General features: G+C 33.0%; 4 protein-coding genes and 1 pseudogene across 6 annotated transcripts; 2 read left to right on the top strand and 3 right to left on the bottom strand.

Annotated features, from left to right (window-relative positions):
• The first annotated feature begins 2,652 nt into the window (after nucleotides 1-2,652).
• On the top strand, nucleotides 2,653-5,639 carry LOC109119988 (zinc finger protein 4-like). 3 transcript variants are annotated; one of them, XM_069296915.1, is made up of 2 exons: nucleotides 2,653-2,968; nucleotides 4,697-5,639. In XM_069296915.1, the coding sequence occupies exon 2, from the start codon at nucleotides 4,788-4,790 to the stop codon at nucleotides 5,493-5,495; it is 708 nt and encodes a 235-aa protein (XP_069153016.1). In that variant the 5' UTR covers nucleotides 2,653-2,968; nucleotides 4,697-4,787; the 3' UTR covers nucleotides 5,496-5,639. The 3 variants fall into 3 exon arrangements, with proteins under 3 accessions (XP_069153016.1, XP_069153018.1, XP_069153017.1); XM_069296917.1 differs by lacking the exon at nucleotides 2,653-2,968 and adding an exon at nucleotides 3,043-3,075; XM_069296916.1 differs by lacking the exon at nucleotides 2,653-2,968 and adding an exon at nucleotides 4,017-4,389.
• Nucleotides 5,640-5,966: 327 nt separating this feature from the next.
• LOC101262202 (putative late blight resistance protein homolog R1A-3) lies at nucleotides 5,967-11,258 on the bottom strand. The gene is made up of 4 exons (XM_004236873.5): nucleotides 11,128-11,258; nucleotides 10,428-10,469; nucleotides 6,564-10,333; nucleotides 5,967-6,226 (listed from the first exon to the last, which is right to left on the bottom strand). Exons 2-4 carry the CDS (start codon nucleotides 10,449-10,451, stop codon nucleotides 6,220-6,222), a joined length of 3,801 nt encoding a protein of 1,266 aa, XP_004236921.1. The 5' UTR covers nucleotides 10,452-10,469; nucleotides 11,128-11,258; the 3' UTR covers nucleotides 5,967-6,219.
• Nucleotides 11,259-16,198: 4,940 nt separating this feature from the next.
• Nucleotides 16,199-17,793, bottom strand: LOC138347829 (uncharacterized; annotated as a pseudogene).
• Nucleotides 17,371-18,757, top strand: LOC138348237 (zinc finger protein 4-like). Its single transcript, XM_069296918.1, has 2 exons — nucleotides 17,371-17,508; nucleotides 17,816-18,757. The coding sequence occupies exon 2, from the start codon at nucleotides 17,907-17,909 to the stop codon at nucleotides 18,612-18,614; it is 708 nt and encodes a 235-aa protein (XP_069153019.1). The 5' UTR covers nucleotides 17,371-17,508; nucleotides 17,816-17,906; the 3' UTR covers nucleotides 18,615-18,757.
• A 2,877-nt stretch (nucleotides 18,758-21,634) lies between these two features.
• On the bottom strand, nucleotides 21,635-26,212 carry LOC101258744 (putative late blight resistance protein homolog R1A-3). The gene is made up of 3 exons (XM_069296919.1): nucleotides 26,149-26,212; nucleotides 22,210-26,054; nucleotides 21,635-22,004 (listed from the first exon to the last, which is right to left on the bottom strand). The coding sequence occupies exons 1-3, from the start codon at nucleotides 26,170-26,172 to the stop codon at nucleotides 21,965-21,967; spliced, it is 3,909 nt and encodes a 1,302-aa protein (XP_069153020.1). The 5' UTR covers nucleotides 26,173-26,212; the 3' UTR covers nucleotides 21,635-21,964.
• Between the last annotated feature and the right edge of the window lie 5 nt (nucleotides 26,213-26,217).

Genomic DNA, 26,217 nt, shown 5'->3' on the forward strand with positions numbered 1-26,217 from the left:
ATTTGGTTGGTTTGAAATCAACTTGTAAAATGCTTCGTCTAGAGAGTAATAGTTCGTGTTTGACTAATTATTAATTAAGTGCTTGTATTTGACTAATATTCTCAAAAAGTATTTTTGTTTGGTTTGAAATCAGTTTGTAAAATGCTTCGTCTCGAGAGTAATAATCCATATTAAACTAATTATTTGATAAATGCTTTTATCTGACCAACATTCTTAAAAAGTATTCGGAGAATATAAAATTTAATATCGGTAATCATGTAAAAAATAAAAGCAAAACACTTTCTTTTTTTTTGGTGAAAAAAAAATTATTGCTTTAGCTTGGGTATAGAAACATCTTCTACTACTATTGTTTTTAATTTACTTGTCAAATGTCAAAATATAAGTAAAAGTCATTTGTTTATTCTAAAAAAAAAATATCCTTTTACCAAACACACTCTTAAGTTCCTTTGTTTTCTACTCTCTCTCATTTAATTTGTTTATTTTATTTTTTTAGTGTATTAAAAAAATGAATATCACTCTTTTTTTTTAATAATTCTTTATTTTCAACTTTTTATATAAACGTTTAAGATCATAAAGTTTAAAACGTATTTTAATATATTCTGCATGTCTTTAATTGAAATCACAAGATTTAAAAGTAATTTTTAAATTATTATTTTTTATATTAATTCAAAATAGCACAAATAAATTAAAAAAAGGAAGTTCTTATTTTCCTACTAGACTACATTAAATAATGATCATTAGCGTCAATTTATTCTTAATTGTTGCTAAATATATATATTTTTATCGATAATTAACACTCTTTGTATATGTTCCTAAAAACCTTTAGTGACGTTGGTTCTAATGAAATTAACTAATATCAATAAAAAATTTAACATTCTTTATTAATATCTATATTTATTATCGCTAACAATTATTTTTGTTACAGTGCTATTTCCTCCGATGACTTCCGAAACAGAAAAAATATGAGGAAACAAAAGAAAAGATACAAGAGAACTCAAAATTATGTAAATAACTAAAGGACAATGTAGATAGGAATGGGTATGTTATGGGTTTCCATTTCCATGCAAGAGGGAGAAGAAAAAGGCTGAAGATGTTTGCTGTAAAAATTTTAACATTTCGTTATAACGTATTGTATTATGCTGTATTGTATTTTATTTTTATAATATAATATAATATTCAAACATATTATGTTATACAAAAAATGCTAGAGATCTAACAACTTAAGTAATAATCCTACGAGAGAAATAAGATATGAGACAAAACTATATAAAAAGTTAAATAAAGAGTTAAAAAAGTTAAAAATATTTTAAACTATTTTACTATATAGTGTTTAATACATAATTATTTAGAGTGTGAATTTCTTATATCAGCTAACACCCAATGGTGAGTGAAACAACCCAGATATTGACTAGATTAAATATTTGTCTAGAAGTACTTTAAGCGTGTTTGTCCATAATACCTTCATCCATATGACATATATAGCGACTCTATTTGTTAATACATTAGTTTTTAAATGTATTTTTGATTGATTTCTTTAAAATCCTAATCTCTTCCTTTTCGAGTCAAAGGTATCAATGTCATGAAAGAGATGAAACCACGTCTAAGAAAGTGGAAAAGAAAATAGTGAATTTCATAGTTGAAATAAACTAATTCATATGGTGATAATTTTAACTTTTAACATTAATTTTTAACCTCACATTAATTATTTAGATTTTACACAATAAAATTATTTTTTCACATGGCAGAGTTTTGGAACATAGGAGAGAGTGCAGACACAATACATTAAAAAGTTATTTCACTTACTATTAGACGATCGTTCAGATAGAAAATTTACCATTTGAATAATTTAAGTAAAAAATTAAAAAAATGAAATTAATCACATGTGTTTTAACCATTTTAACTCTAAAATAAAAATAAAATAGGATCTATCATATAACAACAAAAGCAAAAAGAGAAAAAAAAAATCACATTGTATCTATTGTTACATAAATTAGATTTTTTTTTCATCATTACATAACACTATATTTAATTATTTGACACAAAATTTTTTTAATAACAAATGATATGATGCAGTAAATGAGATCGGTCATTCTTTATTTAGAAATTTCAGTTTCAAACTTCAAATATAAACATAAAATGTTCATTATATTACCTTCGAATACATCCTACTCAGTGTGAATTCGAATTTGTCAAGTTTCAATTCTATTACCAAATAACAAATGAGAAACAAAAAGAAATATACAATACAATATAATACATCTGTTTAAAAAAAGAACGAGTTAAACTTGACACATAATTCAAGAAAATAAAAAAAACTTTTCAATTTTGTAATTTTAAATTAAACTTATGTCAAATATATCAAAACATCTTTTAATCTTATAGCTTTTACTATGCCATATAAAGAGTCATCTTTTTAAACAGATTCAAAAGAAAAGTTGATCAATCTTTTTAAAACGAAGATAAGTAACAAACACCGGAAACAATGAGCTAAAAAAAGAAAAGAAATAGAGAAAACAAGAATCTTGAATTTTCATTTTTACTAAATTTTCAACTTGGTGTATGAAGAGGATCCAATATCCTTGTCTTTGGTGGGGACTCACACACATACACTTCTCTTTTAAACTCAATAGTAGTACTAATTTGTTTTTTCCTATGTCTCTTTATTCCTCTCTTTGTCAATGTTTTAATGCTTTGCCTTTTTTCATCTAAACAAAAAGCCCAAAAAATAACAACAACAACAAAAAAAAAAAATAAAAAAAATACAACTTTTAAACAAGTGTGCTACTTTTTTTTTTTTTCCTTTACTCTCTCTCCAATGATCTTATCTTCATTTATTTCATGTTATAACTTATTTTTCTCTAAATTTTCTTTCATCTTTCTTAAACTAAAAATACTCACAAAACAGAAAACAGTTTCTGTCATGTCACTTCTTATTCTGTGCTACAACTTTCTTGAAATTAAAAAAAAGGTACACTATGCTTTTCTGCCCCTTTTTTCTCTGTTTTTATAATATCTTGAGCTTTTCTTGAATTTTTTTGGGTTGTTAGTATTTTTTTTGTGATTATTTTTGTTATGGTAATTACTAATAAATGCTACTTATACTTATATTAGTTGTTGTTACTATGATTATGATTCTTGAATTCATTTCTTGATCTGCTATGAGTAGTTTGAATTTTGGTCTAGTTGGTGTATTTTAGGTTTTAGTGGACTATGGTGTTTTGCAATTTTTATGTTGTAATTTAGATATATTACGTTACTTTATTTTTTTCTTATTTATTATTAATCTATCAAGGGTAGGGGAAGGGAAAATTTATAAGGTGGTAATCGAATCCTGTGTAATAAGGTGAATGTTCAGCAGTCAACTAACGGAGCTAGCTATCAAGATTCTGTACTTTTAAGTTTGAAATTGTCTTATGGACAAAGTTTCACTATAGGTGAAAATAAAGAAACTTGATTTTGTGTCTTTTTTGGTACTGTTTTATGACCTATTTGAGGTGTAAATATAAATAGGGATAGATTACACTAAAGGGAAGAGTGGCAAACTTGGTTTGAAGTTGAGGAACTGAACTAATTTATCGAAGTTTTCGTCTGTGAAAATTTGTGAAAGATGTTGAATTGTTGTTGAAATTTTGTAGTTTAAAGCATAGTAGGCTTGATGAGCTCATGATTACATGGCAAATAAGTGTATTTTTCTACTGATTTTTTGGTTTGATGATGAGTTATGTTAGGTGTTAAGATACCTCTAGTGAAATTGTGTTGCCGAGTCGAACCAAGATTTGAACTTTATGAGTTCTAATTGAATTCTAAGAAAGCAACATCAGGTGTGTGTTAGTAACTGAGTTTTTTTTTTACTTGTTTAGTGAATTTCTTAATACAAATACAGAGTTCGAACTAAAGTTACTAGGTTCCGCAGAACCATAGTTTGGCTTCTAGCTCCGTCCGTGATTGTGTTCATTTGCTTCCTTGATGTTTTCCAGTTTCTCAAATTTTTTCTGATGTTGCCTTTTGTTGCCCAGGTTCTTCCAAAAAGTTGAATTTTGCTAGAGTTCAATAAGTTTTGGAGTTCTTCTAATTATTTGTCTTAGTGCATTAAACTGTAATTCCGTAGGTATTGTATTTCTCATTTCAACCTTTAAGTTTAGCACTATGTTGTTGAACTAAGCTTTTTCCTACACGATTAAACTGACCTTTGAGTCATTACTGCGATAACAACCAGTTGTAATTAAGGTTCAACATGAGCTTGAGCTTGGTGTAGATCTTTTCCCATATGTGAACAAATGATGTACTTTTATTTGATGCACCGGTACTGATCAGAGAATGTAGAATTCCTACTCGTTCATGTGGTATCGATTTTACTGTTCTTGGAATTTCAAAGCTGTTTCCATAGAGGTATACTGAACTTGTCCTGTACGATATTTCTCAAACGACGTCCCTTGGTTATAATCTCTTTCTCCGTAATTGTATTAACCATTGGAGTTACTTGTACCTACAGAGCAGAAAGCAAATCAAAACCGATACTTTGATGTTATTCATTTTGGTTTCTGTGCGACTTGGTTTACAATTCGAGTGAAATGATTAATGTATAGCTAAATAAATTGATATTCATCATTGGTCAATTGATCTTGAAAGTACCGTCTCAGCATGAATGATTATTTCTCTTGTTCGAAAAATCATGTACTTTGTTGTACATATGCAGGTGAATCAACTAACGACGACCATCCATTGATTTAACACTACCTGTTATTTTACCAAAGTCTAAATCCGTTTTCGACTTATCTCCAAGCAACATGAAGCCTCCAAATTTCAATCTTGAATCAGAAGACGAGTCCGAGGTCAGCAACTGCCAAGTGGGTTCAAACATATCCGTCCAAGAAATTTGCCCTTGTCCTTCCCTTAATCTTCAGCAGGGATCAGTTCCTGTTACTCTTGACTTGACTCTTGGCTTCAGCAGCAGTGACTCCGAGTTGAAAGCCAATGCTGAGGCGAGTGACGAAGTAGTACCCCATCCTCCAACGGCAGCACTATCCCGAGTTTTCTCGTGCAATTTCTGCAGGCGCAAGTTTTACAGCTCCCAGGCATTGGGCGGACACCAGAACGCACATAAGAGGGAGAGGACTTTAGCTAAGAGAGCAATGCGGATGGGAATGTTATCGGACAGGTACGCTAGCTTAGCATCATTGCCCCTTCACGGGGCAGCATTTCGATCTCTTGGCGTTGAAGCTCATGGTTCCACACACCAACGCATCTCGCACCAAGAAACACCTATTCATGCAGTTAGAAGCGGGGCTAGATTTGAACAAGGCTATTTCGGGATGCCAGTATTCGTGGAGGATGATGAAGTGGAAGTGTTCTGGCCCGGTAGCTTCAGGCAAATAGACGGAATTGGTGGCAATATGGGGTATAATTCAGGGCAAAGTTCAAGCATAAATTTTGTAGCTGTAGCTCCTCAAAATAGGACAGATCCAACATTGCCTGATCTTAATTTGAAACTCTGATTTTTTTGGTATTCTATTCTACTTTTTGTATCAGAATTTTCACAACTGTGGTATTACATATTTACATTAGTGATCTAGTTGTACAGGAGATGAATATTTGAGACTGTCTTGAGCTTTCAATTTTGAATTTTTTTCATTCCCAAATTTGTTCCATCTTATTGTACAATTATAGTATGATACTTTGTTACATATAAGTACAGATTTGGGACAGTGCTGATATATTTTAGTTTATGCAAACCTTTAACCCTGTTTATCATTTTTCGTTAGATTCACTTCAGAAAGTCTCACATTGGGAGTAAGACATACATAGGCGATTCTATATCTGGTAGGGCTCGAACGCGAGACCTCTGATTAAGGATCAGAGAGTACTGCCTCTCCACCACAATGCTTGTTGGCACAGTAGTGATCATATTAACTGTCCATATCAATAGTGATAGTTAGTTGCCTTTTTCATGCCAAATGGGACCTATATTGATTCACAATTTGGCATTGAAACCTTCCAATTAAAAAAAAAACAAACTAGAATCTTATATGAGAGATTACAGACGAAATAAGATTCATAACTAACAAAAAAACAGGAAAGAAAACACACGACACATTAGATCAAAATACGTCCAGAACCAGCAATGAGAAAAAGCAGTAACAAGTTTGTTTATTGGAACCAGTAATCAGATGGAGGCGTTGCGTTGTTTCGTTCTTCATTGTTGTGATTTGTCCAACTTCATCAATCACTGCGATTCATAACCACGAGAATCAGTGCAATCACTCCATCAACTATGTATAAGTATTATATTTCAACATGCTAGCACAAATCAAACATTCAGGATCTAAGTATTATAGTTCTTCACAAGTGCATTCTCCACCCGCAATACAAAACAAATCCATTAAATTTTCTCATAATGTTACAACTAGTCAAATCAGTGGATGATTTGTTTATTGCCTCTAAACAAATGTCAATAAAAGTTATTTTTGTGGTAGTGTGTGCAGGAAGAAGAATGAACTCTACTAACAACTTCAATGAACACACTACAGAAATGCAAATTATATAAATTAAACGAACTTAGTTACCTCTCATCTTCATCCTCTGTTTCTTCGTGTTGGTTGCCAGTCAAATGTGATGTGTGGACATCAAGTCTGTCCTCTCCTGTGAAATCTGCTACATTTTTCTTAATCTCAATGGCTGAATCTCCAAGCTCACGCCCAACATAACTTAAATCAATGGACTTTAAAGTGTCTATATCTATAAATGCACAAGGGATCTCGCAAAGTGCACAAAGTTTTAGTATTAATTTCTCAAGCTTGGGAAAAGTATCGCTCTCAACTTGCCATTCTGATAATTGGACATCTCGCAAAATCAAAGTCTTAAGACTTAGATAGATGTCCTCACTTGCGTCCCATTTGTTATCCACGAAATTACAGTGGTTTAACTCAGTAATATCAAGCTTAGGCAATGCTGCGATTGCTGACAACAAATCAGGTCTCAGGAGAAAACCAGACAACCGTAACTCTTTCAAGCTTGTAGGGAAGTGATATCCATTGGGTTGTCGGATTAACGAGGGATATTCATTGCGCTTGTGTCTTGCTATGAATGATTCGAGTTTATTAAGTACATCAAGCTTGGGAAACCAATAGTCGTGTGTAGGAGGATACTGCGATTCCATGATGATGCAATCAAGGTGCTGAAGAATTGGGAACTTCTCCAGAGCATCATCACTCATGCCTTCAGAATATGAGATAACAACTCCGGATAGAGTTGTCAAGTTTGAAGAATTCCCAGATTCCAATATTCTACTTTGGATATCCTCTTTCTCTTCAAAGAAAGAACATACGTTAATTTTCACATGTTTCAGCTTTGACAGTTGCAATATTCTAGGCAGTAATACCATGGTGGAATAATGTATATTGATGAACAGAGTTTCCAGATTCTGGAGGTTCAACCACGATACTGGGATAGCTTTTCCCAAAGCATGAATGCTTAAGAACCTCAAATGAAATAAGGACCCTATTTCTTCAATTAAAGAACCTTTCAGAACAATGAAATCCAGTTGCAACACTCTAACAAGTCCAAAGGGTCTTGTGTGACAGATATATCTGAAGTCATCAAGTGGACCACTCACTTTTAAAGATATGAGATGCTTACTAACAGCTAAGCACTTATTAGAATTGAATAAAGCACATTTTTTGTGGAGTTTCCTGTTGTCAGTATGAATGGTTAGACGATGGTGTAGGAAATCTGAAGCATGAAATGTATCACCTGAATTGATTAACTTGAGAAACTTCTGCTTTTTGGCTTTTTCTGAACAAAAATCGTGCACAACATCATGCACATAGCAAACCTTGATCATTGAAGGCATCCACCAAATACTCTCGGAGGGGATATGATCCACCATTATCAGGCTACTGGAAATTAGAGCATCCAAGTAACTTTGAGTTACTTCCTCTAAACTATCATGATCCACAAACCCTTCGGCCATCCACAACTGCATCAATGTAGAGACTGGAGTTCGTTGGCTCTTTTGAGTTGTTGCAAAGTAAAGCAGCAACGGCTTCAGGTGGCATGGTAAATGGTCATAACTTAATTGCATAACCAAATTGATGTTGGTAGAAATAAAGGAATCCAGATTATGTAGTATCTTAAGCCAAAAATCCTTTTCCTTTTTCTTCCCTCTAACAATTACTCCAGCAATCAAAACAATAGCCAAGGGAAGACCCTTACATTTCTCAACTATTTGGTGTCCAACTTTTGACAGTTCAGCAGGGCAGCTTCCTTCATCTCCAAATACCCTTTTTTCGAATAAATCCCAACTTTCTTCAGGTGTTAAAAGTTCAAGGTTGAGAGGATCACTACGGCATTTAACTTTCAAACCTACCTCACTACTTCGGCTAGTTAAAATAACTCTATTTCCTCTCTTAACCTTAGGAAAACAGGCTATTAACATCTCCCCAGTTGCAATATCCCACACATCATCCAAGACGATGAGATACCTTTTATCGAGTAGTGCTGTTCGTAGCTTTTCAGCCAGGTCATCCACTTTTTTTTCTTCTTCAGAGGCAGTAACTTGCTGAAGAATCTCCAGCAACACCTTTGACTTGTTATACTTTTGGGAAACAGTGCACCAAGCACGGACATGGAAATGACTAGCAACTAATGTATTTTTATACACTTTGTTGGCCAGAGTAGTTTTACCGAGTCCTGGCATTCCGACAATGGAAATGACATCAAGCTCAGATTCATGTTCATCAAGGAGCTGGTCAATGATCTGGGATTCTTCTTTCTCATGACCTACTGTTACCTCAACAAAAGGTGATGAAGTTGACTGAGTTGGCTGGGAGGAAGACTTTGCATCAAGGGGGCCATCCCCATTCTTATCCTCCAGCTGAAACCTGGTGACTTGTTCCACGATAAGTTTGATCTTATCAGTGACACTCGGAAGTGAGAAGAGGAGATGCGAGAGAGCTTTATCTCTGACAAGAATGGAATTAATGACATGTTCTGCCTCATATGCCACATCCAAAGCACGCACCCAACAATCTTTAACTACTCCACTAGTACTCTCATCCAATGTTTTCCTGACTTTCCTGAAAGATGATATTAGGAATTCAAGGCTTTCTTTCACCATCCCAATTTCTTTTTTTATGAGAAAAACTGAATAAGCATTGGAAATGAGTAAATCATTTAAATGTCTGAGTAGAAGATTCATGAAGAGGAAACCATCATCCATAGGAAACCGAAGTTGAGATGACTCAGGAGCTTTTAAAAAAATGTGTCTGATATCTCCCTTCATTTGTTCAATTTCTTGCAAAAAGTCCGGAGCTGAAAAGTCCGCTTCATTGATATTATCCTCAGAGATCTCCTCCAACAGCTTGCTCACCAGAAAAGATATTTTTCTGGTAAGCATTCCAGCATGTGCCAACATATCGTTCAATTTTTCACGATGGATAAACCGCTTTGGCATATCAGTGAGAAAGATCAATAGGAACTCCATCATGACACTAATGCTTCGAGTTGGAGCATAATTGACGGCTACTACACCGGCCATGCGTCCTTGGAGATGAATGAGATAATGTTGAAGAATCCTTGGAGATGTTTTTAGGATTTGCTTAACAAATCCTTCTAGTTCTTTTGACGTTGATTCTTTGATGAGCTTACAAGTAGAAATGTATAGAACCTCCAACTCAAGAGGGATTATGTCGATGAGTAGAGAAGTGATCTTGGAAGAGCATTCAGAGACATAATGATGTCCAGTCCAAAGATCAAAACAGAATTGTGTTACTCTATGAGTAGTAAATTGGAAGCGAGGATATAGATATTCAGTACTTGTTTTGTTGGCCGCGAGGATAGGATAGAAATCTATCAGATGTCTGCATACTTGCTGAAGAATCTTGTATTCAGTCATCTGGTGGTGAAGCAATTGAGAACGGTACTTTGGTAGATCATGGAGATGTCTGATGAGGTATTCATAGAATTTTATGTCTATCGCCGTGGCTACATAATCATTCTTCAAATTCAAACAATTTCCTATCTCTTCAAGCAGCAGAGGGGCAAGACGTTCCATGTGGTATTTCTCTAGGATTAACTCATCTCTATGGAAAAGGAACTGAGTACGTACATTGAATTTGAATTTATGAGTACTCATCCTGAAATAAAAGCCATTCAAATTCGTCGAATTCCCAAACAAGACAAATGTTCTAAGGAATCTTAGATCCATTCTTAGCTTTTCAATACCATCCAATCTTGAAGCAATGAATTCTTCTTCTTTGTTCATTATTTGCTTCAAGCCATTCAAGAAATCATCAATAAGATTCGTGATTCTTGTTTTTTGTTCCTCTAATAGTAGCTGCCAAATCAAAAACATATTCATCAGCAAAATTCAGTTGAAAACTTTGGCTCTTAACACTTGAAACTACAGTATTGGTAGACAATAGACATACCAATGATTTTTCTCCTTTTTCCATTCAACCAGCTTTCAATATCTACAAAATTTGATTTTTCAAACTAATTACATGCACATTTAATAAGGATAAAAGAATTAGAAACACAAGTAAAAGTAACAGAAAGAAGAAAGAGTTAAAAGAATGTCAGCTGTTATAAATTCTAAATTTGGCTCAAATATGTTATCGAACTCTGTAGAAAAAGAAAAGGTTCATTTATGTTATCAGTTAAAACTTTGACTCATCTATGTAATTATCATTTGAGAAAAAATACATTTATGCCATTATTTTTTACCCCAATAAGATCCCAAATAACTTTTAATACTTTTCAATTGGAATTTTAGATCAAATGGATTCTTTTTGTTTCTTCTACCTTAAAAAACAAATGTAAAACTCTCAAATTTCCAACTTCTTCCATTCTTCGCGAATTCACCTCAAATTTCCGCCACTAATTAATTTTTCTTTTAATAAGCAAAAATTCTAAAATATATAATCTGTAAATCAATCACATTTAAGAAAGAGTATATTTACTAAAAACAAGAGTGAATACTACAAATTATGACAATCATCTAACATTTTATAATTATCTAAGTCAAAAATACAAATTAGTTTTCTAGTTCTTGTAATGTATGTTTCTTTCAAATGAAGTAAATCACAAAAATACATGTAAAATGAAAACTAGAAAAACATTATATTATACCTTTTTCTTTACTCTCAAATGGTAGTTTGCCTTGTTGCAGATTTACAAGAAGCAAATGTTGAAGTTAGTTCTGCAAATGTTGAACTTTCAATTAGTTTATCAAAGTCTAGAGATCTGAAATAGATTAGTTTAAGTTTACTGCTCACTCCTCCTATTTTTAATTGTCAGGTTACACTTTCCAAAAATTTGATTAATTTTTAAAGTTAAATTTAATTATATTAATTCGATATTTCAAATAAATAGATATCCAATATGAAAAGTAGTATAAATTAAACGATAAAAAAAATACATCATAAAATGTTAATCAAAATTATTATCGTTTAACTCTAAAAAAAAAACATTTGTAATTAAAAGTGGACAGAGAAACTATTAATTTGAATTATTAAGTCCATAAAAATATTTGCTGGTGGATCATTTACCCAAAAAATTATGAGATTTCATTTTGTAGTCCTTTATAATTTGTTTTAAACTTTATGATTATTTATTAGAAGATTTTTGCTTTTTTATTTAAACAATCTGAAAGATTAATTTTATTTATTTTTTAAAAAATTCAATTTATAAGTGATAATAAAAATATTTACAATGTTGAAACGTTGAAACAAAATCTGAAGTATGTATATTTAATTCGGAAAAGGATTGAAATTGCCTCTAAACTGTGTGAAATATATTACTTATACTCTTGTTAACATTTTGAGATAAAAAAATAATACCTCGTTATTATCTCAAAAGGCCACAAATACCCTTAACAGTTAACACCAAAATTTTTTAATGATGTGACTGATCCTGCTGCCAACTATATTCCCACTAACCCATCAATTCATCCTCCCAAATCAAATCCTAGTTTTGAGAGAAAAATTAAATCTTCTCCATTAATGTTTGGACATATACAAGTATCCTCCAATTTATGTCTGAAATTTTAGAGACATACTAATACTATATTAAGTTTCTATTATCTCCGAATTTATTTTATAAATAATTTTCTACCCCTTTTTGACCTACGTAGCATTAGCTTTAAAAAATTGTCAACACGCGCTGGATCTAGAAGATAGTGTCACATAGGTCGAAATGAAGTGATAATTATTTATAAAACTAGTTCCAGACACGTGCGTTGCACGTGTTCCCCAAGCTAAATTGCATGAAGTTGTTGTAACGATGTGTTTGTATGACCTCTTTGATATTAAAGATGAAGAAACCACAAATATTGTGAAATAAAAATAATTATATGTTAAATGGTGCATACATTTTGATTTAGTAATTTGCTGATAGAATAAAAATAGATCAACAAAAAAATAATTACAAATTAAAATAATTAATTAAGAAAAATATATAGAAAACTTTCACATATATAAGAAAATATTAGGCAAAATAGAAGGCATACCACTATATAAGAAAACTCACATTTATAAGAAAACTTTCAAATTTTCTTTTCAAGAAAATCAAAAAAGTCTTTCTTTTGTAATGGAAGATATATGTACGTTTTTCTTGTAAAGACGGTTTAACTTAACTAAGAGAAAAGTAATTAATTAAATTGGACAATTTGAACTTAAACTTCATATTAGAATTAAAATGAATTAAATAAAAGAAAATGAAGGATAGGAATCAAAGTCTCAAACATCTTTACATATTTCACCTGTAGCTAGAGACTTTTAATAGATGAATATGGTCAATATATTAAATTAAGTGTATTTAATTATTAAGTAACCCTTCAATTTCTTCAAATTTTATAATCTCAAAGAGTGTTATACTCTATACAAATTTATAGGATAATTCTAGTAATCCAACCTTAACTTTGTTGCTTCACACTTTTAATAGAACTAATAATTCTATTTTTACTATAAAGTTTGTAAAATAAAATAGTAAATCAAGAAAAAGTACTTTAAAAGTTATACAACTTATGTGGTTATCAAAGCAAGAACAATTATCAACCATGCAAAGACTTAAATCATAAAACTCAAAGTCTTATTGTGTACGATAATATTTTATTTGTAGTTATTAATTTATCAAATATGAATGAAAATAGAAATTTTTTAATGGTAAATAAAAGAACACCTCTAAAGAATCAACAAAAATATTATAAAATGAAGCTAAAATTAACAATGTGAAAGAAAAAGTAGTAACAATGTGAAAGAAAAAGAGATGACAACTTTCTTTATCTCTTCCAATTATTTAAAATCTCTTCGATAGGATATAATTGAAGGACTCAAAGGATTGTCATGAATATGTCATTAACCCATTTCATGGATGAAAGGTGAAAGTAACAAGTATATTATTATGAACATCAACAAATGTATAATATCTTCATTTCTAATATAATAACACAAAATAAAAATTCCACTTGAACACATAATAGAGAAATCTTAGCAGATCTTAGTTAATCTACAATAAAATTATCAAATAAATATTAAGATACAATAAACGAAGAGAAGTAGCTATCATCAAAACTAAGACAATATATTGTCACGACCCAAATCCGGGCCGCGACTGGCACCCACATTTACCCTCCTATGTGAGCGAACCAACCAATCTAAACCTTAACATCTCAATATAATATCAACAGAAAATAATGCGGAAGACTTAAACTCATAAGTAGAAATCAATAATCAACTTCTATAACTCAAAAACTTATCATTATTCCCAAAATCTGGAAGTCATCACCACAAGAACATCTATAATCAAATTACTAAACTAAGAGTATTCTAAGAAGCTAAAAATACATAAGAAGCTAGTCCATGCCGGAAGTTCAAGGCATCAAGACTTGAAGAAGAAGATCCAGTCCAAGCTAGAAGCATTAGCTCACCCTGAATTTCCGATGTAGTAAGACTGGCTTGAATTACTGTTGAGTCGAAGATGACGGCACGTTTGCTGCACTCCACAAATAAACAAGAAGAAAACAATAAAAGTAGGGGTCAGTACAAAACACGGGTACTGAGTAGATATCATCGGCCAACTCAAAATAGAAAACAGTATATATTAAGCAATATCATAAAATCAACTAATATCCTTAGCATGCAGCATTTACAGTTACCATAACCCTTGGTTACAACACCAAGCACATCAATGAGGACTCACGCCTCCTCATCATACTCATTTGGAAATTCAGTTCATTAGATTGAATATATTAACATTTTTCAAGATTCATTATCTTTATTCCCCTCGTGTCGGTACGTGACACTCCGCTCCTCAATATACTATCCTGGTGTCGGAACGTGACACTCCGATCCTCATTCTATCCTTGTGTCGGAACGTGACACCCGATCCATATATTCTATCCTGGTACCGGAACGTGGCACCTGATCCATATACTATCCTGGTGTCGGAACGTGACACTCCGATCCTCATATACTATCCTGGTACCGGAACGTGGCACCCGATCCATATTCTATCCTGGTGTCGGAACGTGACACTCCGATCCTCATATACTATCCTGGTACCGGAACGTGGCACCCGATCCATATTCTATCCTGGTGTCGGAACGTGACACCCGATCCCCTAATCTCACTACTTTCGTTCATCAAGCCTTCTTTTATACCAAGGCATCATCATTAACAAAGTAGATTAGGGTTTCTTTTTCAAGATTTGGGATTCAATAGCTTCATCATGCTTATTTATTCATAATTACATAATCACATCATTCATGCAAGCATACAATTAAGCATATAGAAGGGTTTACAATACTACTAACACATATCATTCGCTATTAAGAGTTTACTACGAATAGCATGAAAACCATAACCTACCTCCACCGAAGAATTGCGATCAACAAGCTATCTTCTCAAAATCCTTGCTATCCTCTTCGTTTCTCTCTCTCTACTCGTTCTCTTTCTTTTTCTGTCTCTCTTTGTTCTTTCTTATTTTTCTTATTCCAACCCTCTTTCTTTTACCCTAATTAACATATAATTAAGAATAAAAGATGGCAATAATAACACACTAATTAACTTAAGGTTACCTCTTTTAACCCCCAAGTAATTAGACTTATTAGAATTAACCCACTAACTTTATAATTAAAGCAGGAATAGTCAAAAACGTCCCTTAAAACGTATAAAGAAATCCGACCCAGACTGGGATTGCGCAACCTGCGACGGCCCGTCGTGCCTGCAACGGTCCGTCTTGCAGGTCGTCGCAAGGGTCAGAGACTCAATTTCCACTGAAGAATCTGTAACGGTCCGTCACGCCTGTGACGGTCCGTCCTGCCATTCCGTTACGAAGTTCAGAGAGATTTTCAGTACCCAATTTCATATTTTCTAAGTGTTTTGAAACGAGACCCTGCGACGGTCCGTCGTGCCCATGACGGTCCGTCGTGGGGTCCGTCGCTTCTGCCAATTTTTCCAGAATTGAAATCTGCTGCTCAAAACGACTAAAGAGGTCGTTACATATATATCATGACATAATTTACAGATCGAAAAATTAGTGAAGCACACAGTGATATTTATAGCCAAGATATATAAAAACTCAAAAGTCAAGTTAGAAAAAGATCATTAAAATATCATTAAATCTCTTTATTAAAGAAGTGAAAGGACACTTTATATTTTATTCTTTAGAAAGGGTTAGATTTCCAAAACTATTAAAATCCAAATTTGTAGTTATTCTTTAAAGTTAAAACGTATGACTATAAGTATTCAACATATGTACTAATACACATACAAGAATATGAAGAACCAATTTTGAAACTGTTAAAACATTTATTGTATGATAGTCAATATGATACTTAGCATTTATTTAAACATATGTTTACATATTTTTTTACACAAATTATTAAAGAAGTATTTTCTTTATGTAAAGATAAAAATGTTTAATTAATCATATTAGATGAATTTAATTAAATATTTTATAGCCTTTTCATTAAATGTAGGGATAAAATGGTAATTCAACTTTTATGTTTTGAGCTTCATGCTTATAATAATATATGATAAGTTCAGAACATAATAGGACTTTAGTATAGTATAAGACTGTCTCTGAGATTTAAAGCATAGATTGTGTGTTCCCAAGTTTCAAGCAATGAGTTATGCCAGAGTAGTTTTACCGACTCCTGGCATTCCGACTATGGAAATGACATCAAGCTCGGATTCATGTTCATCAAGGAGCTGGTCAATGATCCGGGCTTCTTCTTCCTCATGACCTACTGTTACCTCAACAAAAGAGTAGCATCAAGGGGATCATCGCCATTCTTAGCCTCCAGCTGTAAACTGGTGACTTGTGCCACGATAAACTTGCAAATCTTATCAATGACATCCGAAAGTGAGAAGAGGAGATGCGAGAGAGCTTTATCTCCGACAAGAATGGAATTAATGACATGTTCTGTCTCATATACCACATCGAAAGCACGCACCCAACAATCTTTAACTACTCAACTAGTGCCATCCAATGTTTGCCTGACATTACAAAAAGATGATTTTAAGAATTCAAGGCTTTCTTTCACCATCCCAACAACTTAATAAGCATTGGAAGTGAGTAAATCATTTAAATGTGTGAGTAGAAGATTCATGAAGAGAAACCATCATCCATAGGAAAGCGAAATTGGGATGGCACTGGGGCTTTCAAGAAAATCTGTCTGATATCTCTCTTCATTCGTTCAATTTCTTGCAACAAGTCCGGAGCTGAAAAGTCCGCTTCATTGATATTATTCTTAGAGCTCTCCTCCAACAGAACAGATATTTTCCATGTAAGTACTCTGACATGTGCCAACATATCGTTCAATTTGCCACGATGGATAAAGTGCTTTGGTATATCAGTGAAAAAGATCAATAGGAACTCCATCATGACAGTAATGCTTTAAATTGGAGCGTATTTGACAGCTACCATGCTTCGTTGGAGATGGATGAGATAATTTTGAAGAATCCTTGGAGATGCTTTTAGGATTTGCTTCACAAACATCTCTAGTTCCGTTGACCTTGATTCTTTCATGAGTTTCAAAGTAGAAATGTATAGAACCTCCAGTTCAAGAGGAATTATGTCAATGAGTAGAGAAGTGATCTTGGAAGAGCATTGTGAGACGTTATAGTAATCATAATTTTGCTAGAGTTCAATAAGTTTTGGAGTTCTTCTAATTATTTGTCTTAGTGCAATAAAACTGTAACTCCGTAGGTATTGTATTTCTCATTTCAACCTTTAAGTTTAGCACTATGTTGTTGAACTAAGCTTTTTCCTACACGATTAAACTGACCTTTGAGTTATTACTGCGATAACAACCAGTTGTAATTAAGGTTCAACATGAGCTTGAGCTTGGTGTTTTAAGGTTGTAGGCAGGTAGATCTTTTCCCATATGTGAACAAATGATGTACTTTTATTTGATGCACTGGTACTGATCAGAGAATGTAGAATTCCTACTCGTTCATGTGGTATCGATTTTACTGTTCTTGGAATTTCAAAGCTGTTTCCATAGAGGTATACTGAACTTGTCCTGTACGATATTTCTCAAACGACGTCCCTTGGTTATAATCTCTTTCTCCGTAATTGTATTAACCATTGGAGTTACTTGTACCTACAGAGCAGAAAGCAAATCAAAACCGATACTTTGATGTTATTCATTTTGGTTTCTGTGCGACTTGGTTTACAATTCGAGGGAAATGATTAATGTATAGCTAAATAAATTGATATTCATCATTGGTAAATTGATCTTGAAAGTACCGTCTCAGCATGAATGATTATTTCTCTTGTTCGAAAAATCATGTACTTTGTTGTACATATGCAGGTGAATCAACTAACGACGACCATCCATTGATTTAACACTACCTGTTATTTTACCAAAGTCTAAATCCGTTTTCGACTTATCTCCAAGCAACATGAAGCCTCCAAATTTCAATCTTGAATCAGAAGACGAGTCCGAGGTCAGCAACTGCCAAGTGGGTTCAAACATATCCGTCCAAGAAATTCGCCCTTGTCCTTCCCTTAATCTTCAGCAGGAATCAGTTCCTGTTACTCTTGACTTGACTCTTGGCTTCAGCAGCAGTGACTCCGAGTTGAAAGCCAATGCTGAGGCGAGTGACGAAGTAGTACCCCATCCTCCAACGGCAGCACTATCCCGAGTTTTCTCGTGCAATTTCTGCAGGCGCAAGTTTTACAGCTCCCAGGCATTGGGCGGACACCAGAACGCACATAAGAGGGAGAGGACTTTAGCTAAGAGAGCAATGCGGATGGGAATGTTATCGGACAGGTACGCTAGCTTAGCATCATTGCCCCTTCACGGGGCTGCATTTCGATCTCTTGGCGTTGAAGCTCATGGTTCCACACACCAACGCATCTCGCACCAAGAAACACCTATTCATGCAGTTAGAAGCGGGGCTAGATTTGAACAAGGCTATTTCGGGATGCCAGTATTCGTGGAGGATGATGAAGTGGAAGTGTTCTGGCCCGGTAGCTTCAGGCAAATAGACGGAATTGGTGGCAATATGGGGTATAATTCAGGGCAAAGTTCAAGCATAAATTTTGTAGCTGTAGCTCCTCAAACTAGGACAGATCCAACATTGCCTGATCTTAATTTGAAACTCTGATTTTTTGGTATTCTATTCTACTTTTTGTATCAGAATTTTCACAATTGTTGTATTACATATTTACATTAGTGCTCTATTTGTACAGGAGATGAATATTTGAGACTGTCTTGAGCTTTCAATTTTGAATCTTTTTCATTCCCAAATTTGTTCCATCTTATTGTACAATTATAGTATGATACTTTGTCACATATAAGTACAGATTTGGGACAGTGCTGATATTTTTTAGTTTACTAGTATATGGACACGTGTGTTGCACGTTACTTAATAACGATGAATAAAACGATAAACAATTTAACTTTTAAAAAAATGTTTGTAATGTACAATTAACTTGAAGATTTTTTTTTTTACATTTAGTCCTCCCTTTTTTATAATTTTGATATATAAATTATATATTTGTTTTAAAAGATAAAATAAAGTAGCAAAAACAAAAATGGAGGCACACTATCTTATGATTAACTTTCTTAAAATGTCTTTTTTGTCTCATAAAAATGTTGAAATTAAATTAGTATTTATACATTTCAAGAAGATAAAATGTTTGACATTAATTCATAAAAGATGAAATTCTCCTTCTCATTAAGTAGAATGCAATTAAGTAATTAAAATTTATAAATAAAAAACTTATTAGAAGAAAATAACTAAGATTTAAAGTGCAATGATTGATATTTAAATTATGTAATTATACAAATAAAATATTAATATTAATTAAATAAATCTGATTTTAATTTAATGGAGAGTCAAAATGACAATATTAGTATTCTTACAATTAAAAGTTTGTTGAAATATATTTTACATTTTTTTGTTGAAAAAATAATAGGAGCAATATTTGGTCAAAGGATAAAAAGATCTTCTAACTTCTTAAGCATTTTGGTGTATCATTTTTTCGACTTTGGAATTTGGATCTCATGATAATTCAAATGAAAATTGTCGAAAAACTATAGATTTTATCCACAAGCACATGTAAGAATGATTCTTTACAAATATTTAAAATTTAAAATGCAAAAATATAATTATTAATATTTGAAATTAGAATATCTTGTAAGCATTAATTGTTCTGCATGTCTTATACACTATTTTTATGATTGTATTTTTGTCTCATTTTCTAAAGCAAAAAATACACCCTTCAATCAAATATATTCTTAAAACAAAATTATAAATACAAAGAAAAAGTATCATATATAGGAGCAAGTTTAGCATAACGCAACCAACGAAAAATAGAAAAATGCGAAGACAATCTTTTTTCTGTTTTTTCTTGATAATGCAAATAGAAACAAAGTTATAGTAATCAACATTCAACTTTTGACCATAAAAAATTAAAATATTTGGAAGACAAGTTAATGGAAGTGATATTCAACTACATAAATGGAGGGGTCTTACCATAGTTCTGATCTCGACAAATAAGTAAAAATAAATAAATACATCAAGCTTCGATATTTTAGTAATTAACATTCATTCCTATAATCACATTATGCCTTGTAATCTTGACACAAATCCTCTTGCCTTGAAATTTTCTTCACTTAATTAAAACTTTTCTAGTCTTCCACACACAAAAAATTGTATCACATGTAAATCTTTCTATAAAAATAATATTAAAAGATTATATTTATAGGAAAAAATATAGCTTTGAAATATGAAGATTAACTTACAAAGTTGAAAGGTCAAGTGTTACAAAAATTAAAAACAAATATTAATTAAGAACATAAATTAATCTAGAAGATAAACCATATACATGTATCTATTTATAGGGTAAATATTTAAAGAAGATAAATTAAATTAGATATTTTAATTAAGAATTAATCTAAAGAAGTGCAAAAGTCATTAACATTTCTATTAAAATAATATAATTAAATATTTAAATTAAATAATTAAATATTTTTATATCATTTTAATTTATAATAAGGGTAAAATCGTAATTCAACTTTCAACTTTTTTGGTTTCCTCTTATAATAATACTAGTCTCCGGGCATGTGCGTTGCACGTGTATCCCAAATAAAAATCAATAAAAAAAATAAATGAAAAAGTATATAATAAACTATTAGGAGAATTATGATGTTTTTTTCGAGTGTTCTTTCGATATTTTCGATCTACTGCACATTAGATAAGTCTCCAAAGCTTCCAAGAAAGACACATCAAGTTAAAGAATTAAAAAGGGAAAATGCGACGTTACTTAAAGTCATCTTGTATCCTTAATGTGTATCGTTACAAATGTAACTACTTCCTTAAAAACTTTCAGATATACCCAGACTTACATTTACAGGCTTACAACTACTATCCATCACTGTTAGAGAAGACTTGGAGTTGCTACATTTGTTGAAGAAAATGTGATATATTTTGCTAGCAAACAACTGCAATTTCAATTTATTATTAATAGTTTAAAAGTTTAAACATGGTTTCTTTTCTGTGGGAAGCTATGCGTAGAGAGTTCCGAAGAGAGTTGATCATCATTCAGCATCAAACCATATGTGTACAACAACATTCAATTTTTGATATATGTGATTATACCTTTTAAGCTATTTATTTTACCTATTAAAAAAATTAGAAAGTTATCATTCAAATGAAGTTAGCAAATCAAACGGAAAAATCTAGACTTAATAAGATTGTACCTGAAAATTAGAAGACATTTTTGTACCCACTTAACAATGGAAGCTTGTGTTGAATGACTAATGTTGAGTATGTTTATATAGTGTAGTCTTGGAGATTTGTTGATAAAAACTCTTTGATATTCCTCAATTACTTAATTTGATCCCTTTCAACTTCTCATAATTAGCAAAATACGTTTCAACTTCTATATTACTTGAAACTTTATTAGTGTTCATCCTATTTGGTTGTTTCACACATAGTAATTGAATACACTGCTGAACTTCTTATTTTGTTCCTTTATTATGTAATTTAATATTACTATTTAATTAGATATTTAATTTATATTTGGGTAAAGTATTTTATTACTTTTTAATTTAGTATAGGGGTAAAGTAGTAATTCAACTTTACAATTTAGAGCTTCATGCTTATAATAATATATGATATGATGCAAACCTTTAACCCTGTTTACATTACCCGTTAGATTCACTTCAGAAAGTCTCACATTGGGAGTAAGACATACATTCCTAACAAAAAAACAGGAAAGAAAACACACGACACATTAGATCAAAATATTTTCCAGAACCAGCAATGAGAAAAACCAGTAACAAGTTTGTTTATTGGAAGCAATAATCAGATGGAGGCGCTGCGTTTTCGTTCTTTATTGTTGTGATTTGTCCATGAGAAATCCAACTTCATCAACCACTGCGATTCATAACCACGAGAATCAGTGCAATCACTCCACCAACTATGTATAAGTATTATATTTCAACATGCTAGCACAAATTAAACATTCCGGATTTAAGTAATCTCCTCCTGCAATAGAAAACAAATCCATTGAATTTTCTCATAATGTTACAACTAGTCAAATCAGTGGATGATTTGTTTATTGCCTCTAAACAAATGTCAATAAAAGTTGTTTTTGTGGTAGTGTGTGCGGGAAGAATAATGAACTCTACTAACAACTTCAATGAACACACTACACAAATGCAAATTATATAAATGAAACGAACTTAGTTACCTCATCTTCATGATATGTTTTTCCGTGTTGGTTGCAATCAAATCTGATGTGTGGACATCAAGTCTGTCCTCTCCTCTGAAATCTGCTACATTTTTCTTAATCTCAATGGCTGCATCTCCAAGCTCACGCCTAACATAACTTAAATCAATGGACTTTAAAGTGTCTATATCTATAAATGCACAAGGGATCTCCCCAAGTTCGAAACAATATGTTAGTATTAATTTCTCAAGCTTGGGGAAAGTTTCCCTCTCAACTTGCCATTCTGTTAATTGGACCTCTCGCAAAATCAAAGTCGTAAGACTTTGATAGATGTCCTCACTTGCGTCCCATTTGTCATCCAAAAAATTACAGCTGGAAAACTCCATAATCTCAAGCTCAGGCAATGTTGCGATTGCTGACAAAAAGACAGGTCTCAGGGGAAAATTAATCAACCGTAACTCTTTCAAGCTTGTAGGGAAGTGATATCCATTGGGTTGTCGGATTAACGAGGGATATTCATTGCACTTGTATCTTGCTATGAATGATTCGAGTTTATTAAGTACATCAAGCTTGGGAAACCAATAGTCGTGTGTAGGAGGATACTGCGATTCCATGATGATGCAATCAAGGTGCTGAAGAATTGGGAACTTCTCCAGAGCATCATCACTCATGCCTTCAGAATATGAGATAACAACTCCGGATAGAGTTGTCAAGTTTGAAGAATTCCCAGATTCCAATATTCTACTTTGGATATCCTCTTTCTCTTCAAAGAAAGAACATACGTTAATTTTCACATGTAACAGCTTTGACAGTGAGAATATTCTGCTTTGGATATCCTCTTTCTCTTCAAAGAAAGAACATACGTTAATTTTCACATGTTTCAGCTTTGACAGTGAGAATATTCTGGGCAGTAAAACCATGGGGGAAGAATTTCTATTGATGAACAGAGTTTCCAGATTCTGTAGGTTCAACCACGACACCGGGATAGCTATTACATCAGCAGTCTGAATGCTTAAGAACCTCAAATGAAATAAGGACCCTATTTCTTCAATTAAAGAATCTTCCAGAATGATGTCATCCAGTTGCAACACTCTAACAAGTCCAAAGTGTCTTGTGTGACAGATATACCTGAACTCATCTAGTGGACCACTCACTTTCAAAGATATGACATGCTTATTAACAGCTAAGCACTTATTAGAATTGAATAAAACACATTTTTTGTGCAGTTGGCTGTTGTCAGTATGAATGGTTAGACGACGGTGTAGGAAATTAGAAGCATGAAATGGATCACCTGAATTGATTAACTTGAAAAACTTCTCCTTTTTTGCTTTCACTGAACAAAAATCGTGCACAACATCATGAACATAGCAAGCTCTGATCATTGCAGAAGTCCACCAAAGACTCTCGGAGGGGATATGATCCACCATTATCAGGCTACTAGAAATTAAAGCATTCAAGTAACTTTGAGTTGTTTCCACTGAACTATCATGATCCACAAGCCCTTCGGCCATCCACAACTGCATCAATGTAGAGACTGGAGTCCGTTTGCTCTTTTGAGACCTTGCAAAGTAAAGCAGCAACGGCTTCAGGTGGTATGGTAAATGGTCATAACTTAATTGCATAACCTTCATCATCTGCAAATTGTTGTTTGAAGAAATAAAGGAATCCAGATTATGTTCAATCTGAAGCCACAAATCCTTTTTCTTTTTCTTTCCTCTAACAATTACTCCAGCAATCAAAACAATAGACAAGGGAAGTCCTTTACATTTCTCAACTATTTGGTGTCCAATGTCTGACAGTTCAGCAGGGCAGCTTCCTTCATCCTCAAATACCTTTTTTACGAATAAATCCCAACTTTTTTCAGGTGTTAAAAGTTGAAGGTGGAGAGTATCACTATGGCATTTAACTTTCAAACCTACCTCACTACTTCGGCTAGTTAAAATAACTCTATTTCCTCTCTCAACCTTTTTTGGAAAACATGCTATTAACATCTCCCCTGTTGCAATATCCCACACATCATCCAAGACGATGAGGTACCTTTTATCGAGTAGTGCTACTCGTAGCTTTCCAGCAAGGTCATCCTCACTTTCTTTTGTCTCCGAGGCAGTAACTTGCTGAAGAATCTCCCGCAACACCTTTGACTTGTTAAAGTTTTGGGAAACAGTGCACTTAGCACGAATCTTGAAATGACTAGCAACTAATGTATTGTTATACACTTTATTGGCAAGAGTAGTTTTACCGACTCCTGGCATTCCAACAATGGAAATGACATCAAGCTCGGATTCATGTTCATCAAGGAGCTGGCCAATGATCCGGGCTTCATCTTCCTCATGACCTACTGTTACCTCAACAAATGATGATGAGGTTAACTTAATTGGCTCATTGGAAGACTTTGCATCAAGGGGGCCATCCCCATTCTTATCCTCCAGCTGTAAACCGGTGACTTGTGCCACAATAAGCTTGATCTTATCAGTGACATTCGGAAGTGAGAAGATTAAATGCGAGAGAGCTTTATCTCTGACAAGAATGGAATTAATGACATGTTCTGCCTCATATGCCACATCCAAAGCACGCATCCAACAATCTTTAACAACTCCACTAGTGCTCTCATCCAATGTTTGCCTGAAAGATGCTGTTAGGAATTCAAGGCTTTGTTTCACCATCTCAATTTCTTTTTTTATCAGAGAAACTGAATAAGAATTGGAAGTGAGTAAATCATTTAAATGTCTGAGTAGAAGATTCATGAAGAGGAAACCATCATCCATAGGAAAGCAAAGTTGGGATGACTCTGGCGCTTTCAAAATAATCTGTTTGATATCTCCCTTCATTCGTTCGATTTCTTGCAACAAGTATGGAGCTGAAAAGTCTGCTTCATTCATATTAGAGCTCTCCTCCATGAGAATAGACATCTTCCTTGTAAGTAGTCCGACATGTGCCAACATAGAGTTCAATTTGCCACGATGGATAAAGCGCTTTGGTATATCAGTGAGAAAGATCAATAGGAACTCCATCATGACATTAATGCTTTGAGTTGCAGAGTAACTGACGGCTACCATGCGTCCTTGGAGATGAATGAGATAATTCTGAAGAATCCTTGGAGATGCTTTTAGGATTTGCTTAACCAATCCTTCTAGTTCTTTTGACCTTGATTCTTTGATGAGGTTAGAAGTAGAAATGTATAGAACCTCCAGCTCGAGAGGGATTATGTCGATGAGTAGAGAAGTGATCTTGGAAGAGCATTCAAAGACTAAATACTCATAACCATCATCAGTATATTCTTTATACTCTCCAGTCCAAAGATCAAAACAGAATTGTGTTACTCTATCAACTGTCATTTGGTACCGAGCATAGAGAAATTCTGTTGTTGTAATTTTGTTGCATTCCAATTCATAGAAATCTCTGAGATGTGTACATACTTGCCGCAGAATCTTGTATTCACTCATGAGGGGTAGAAGCAAATCAGAACAATACTTTGGTAGATCATGGAGGTTTCTGATGAGGTATTCAAACAATTTTATCTCTGTAGTTGTGGCTACATAATCATTCTTCAAACTCAAATAATTTCTTATCTCTTCAAGCAGCAGAGGGGCAAGACATTCCATGTTGTATCTCTCTAGGATTATTTTATCTACGTACTCCATAGATTGATCGAATTTGCTTATATTCATTGACATCCTCTCATAAAAGTCATCCAAATTCATCGAATTTCCAAACAGGACAAATGTTCTTAGGAATCTCAGTTCCATTCTTAGATTTTCAAAGGCATCCAATTTTGAAGCAATGAATTCATTCTTTATTTGCTTCAAGCGATTCAAGAAATCATCAATAAGATTCGTGATTCTTGTTTTTTGTTCCTCAAATAATAGCTGCTAAATCAAAAACATATTCATCAGCAAAATTCAGTTGAAAATTTTGGCTCTTAACACTTGAAACTACAGTATTGGTAGACAATAGACATACCAATGATTTTTCTCCTTTTTCCATCCAACCAGCCTTCAATATCTAAAAGATTTGATTTTTCAAACTAAT

The sequence above is a fragment of the Solanum lycopersicum genome, chromosome 4 (assembly GCF_036512215.1).
Source record: "Solanum lycopersicum chromosome 4, SLM_r2.1".
Taxonomy (NCBI): Eukaryota; Viridiplantae; Streptophyta; class Magnoliopsida; order Solanales; family Solanaceae; genus Solanum; species Solanum lycopersicum.

Bases quoted from the DNA above. Each gene is read 5' to 3' on its own strand.
- LOC101262202 (XM_004236873.5), bottom strand. From the start codon at position 10,451: ATGGAAAAAGGAGAAAAATCATTG. The intron at 10,334-10,427 runs GTATGTCTATTG...TTGATTTGGCAG, and splicing joins AAAAAGGAGAAAAATCATTG to CTACTATTAGAGGAACAAAA.
- LOC101258744 (XM_069296919.1), bottom strand. From the start codon at position 26,172: ATGGAAAAAGGAGAAAAATCATTG. The intron at 26,055-26,148 runs GTATGTCTATTG...TTGATTTAGCAG, and splicing joins AAAAAGGAGAAAAATCATTG to CTATTATTTGAGGAACAAAA. The intron at 22,005-22,209 runs GTAACTAAGTTC...TTTCTATTGCAG, and splicing joins AAACATATCATGAAGATGAG to GAGGAGATTACTTAAATCCG.
- LOC138348237 (XM_069296918.1), top strand. From the start codon at position 17,907: ATGAAGCCTCCAAATTTCAATCTTGAATCAGAAGACGAGTCCGAGGTC.
- LOC109119988 (XM_069296915.1), top strand. From the start codon at position 4,788: ATGAAGCCTCCAAATTTCAATCTTGAATCAGAAGACGAGTCCGAGGTC.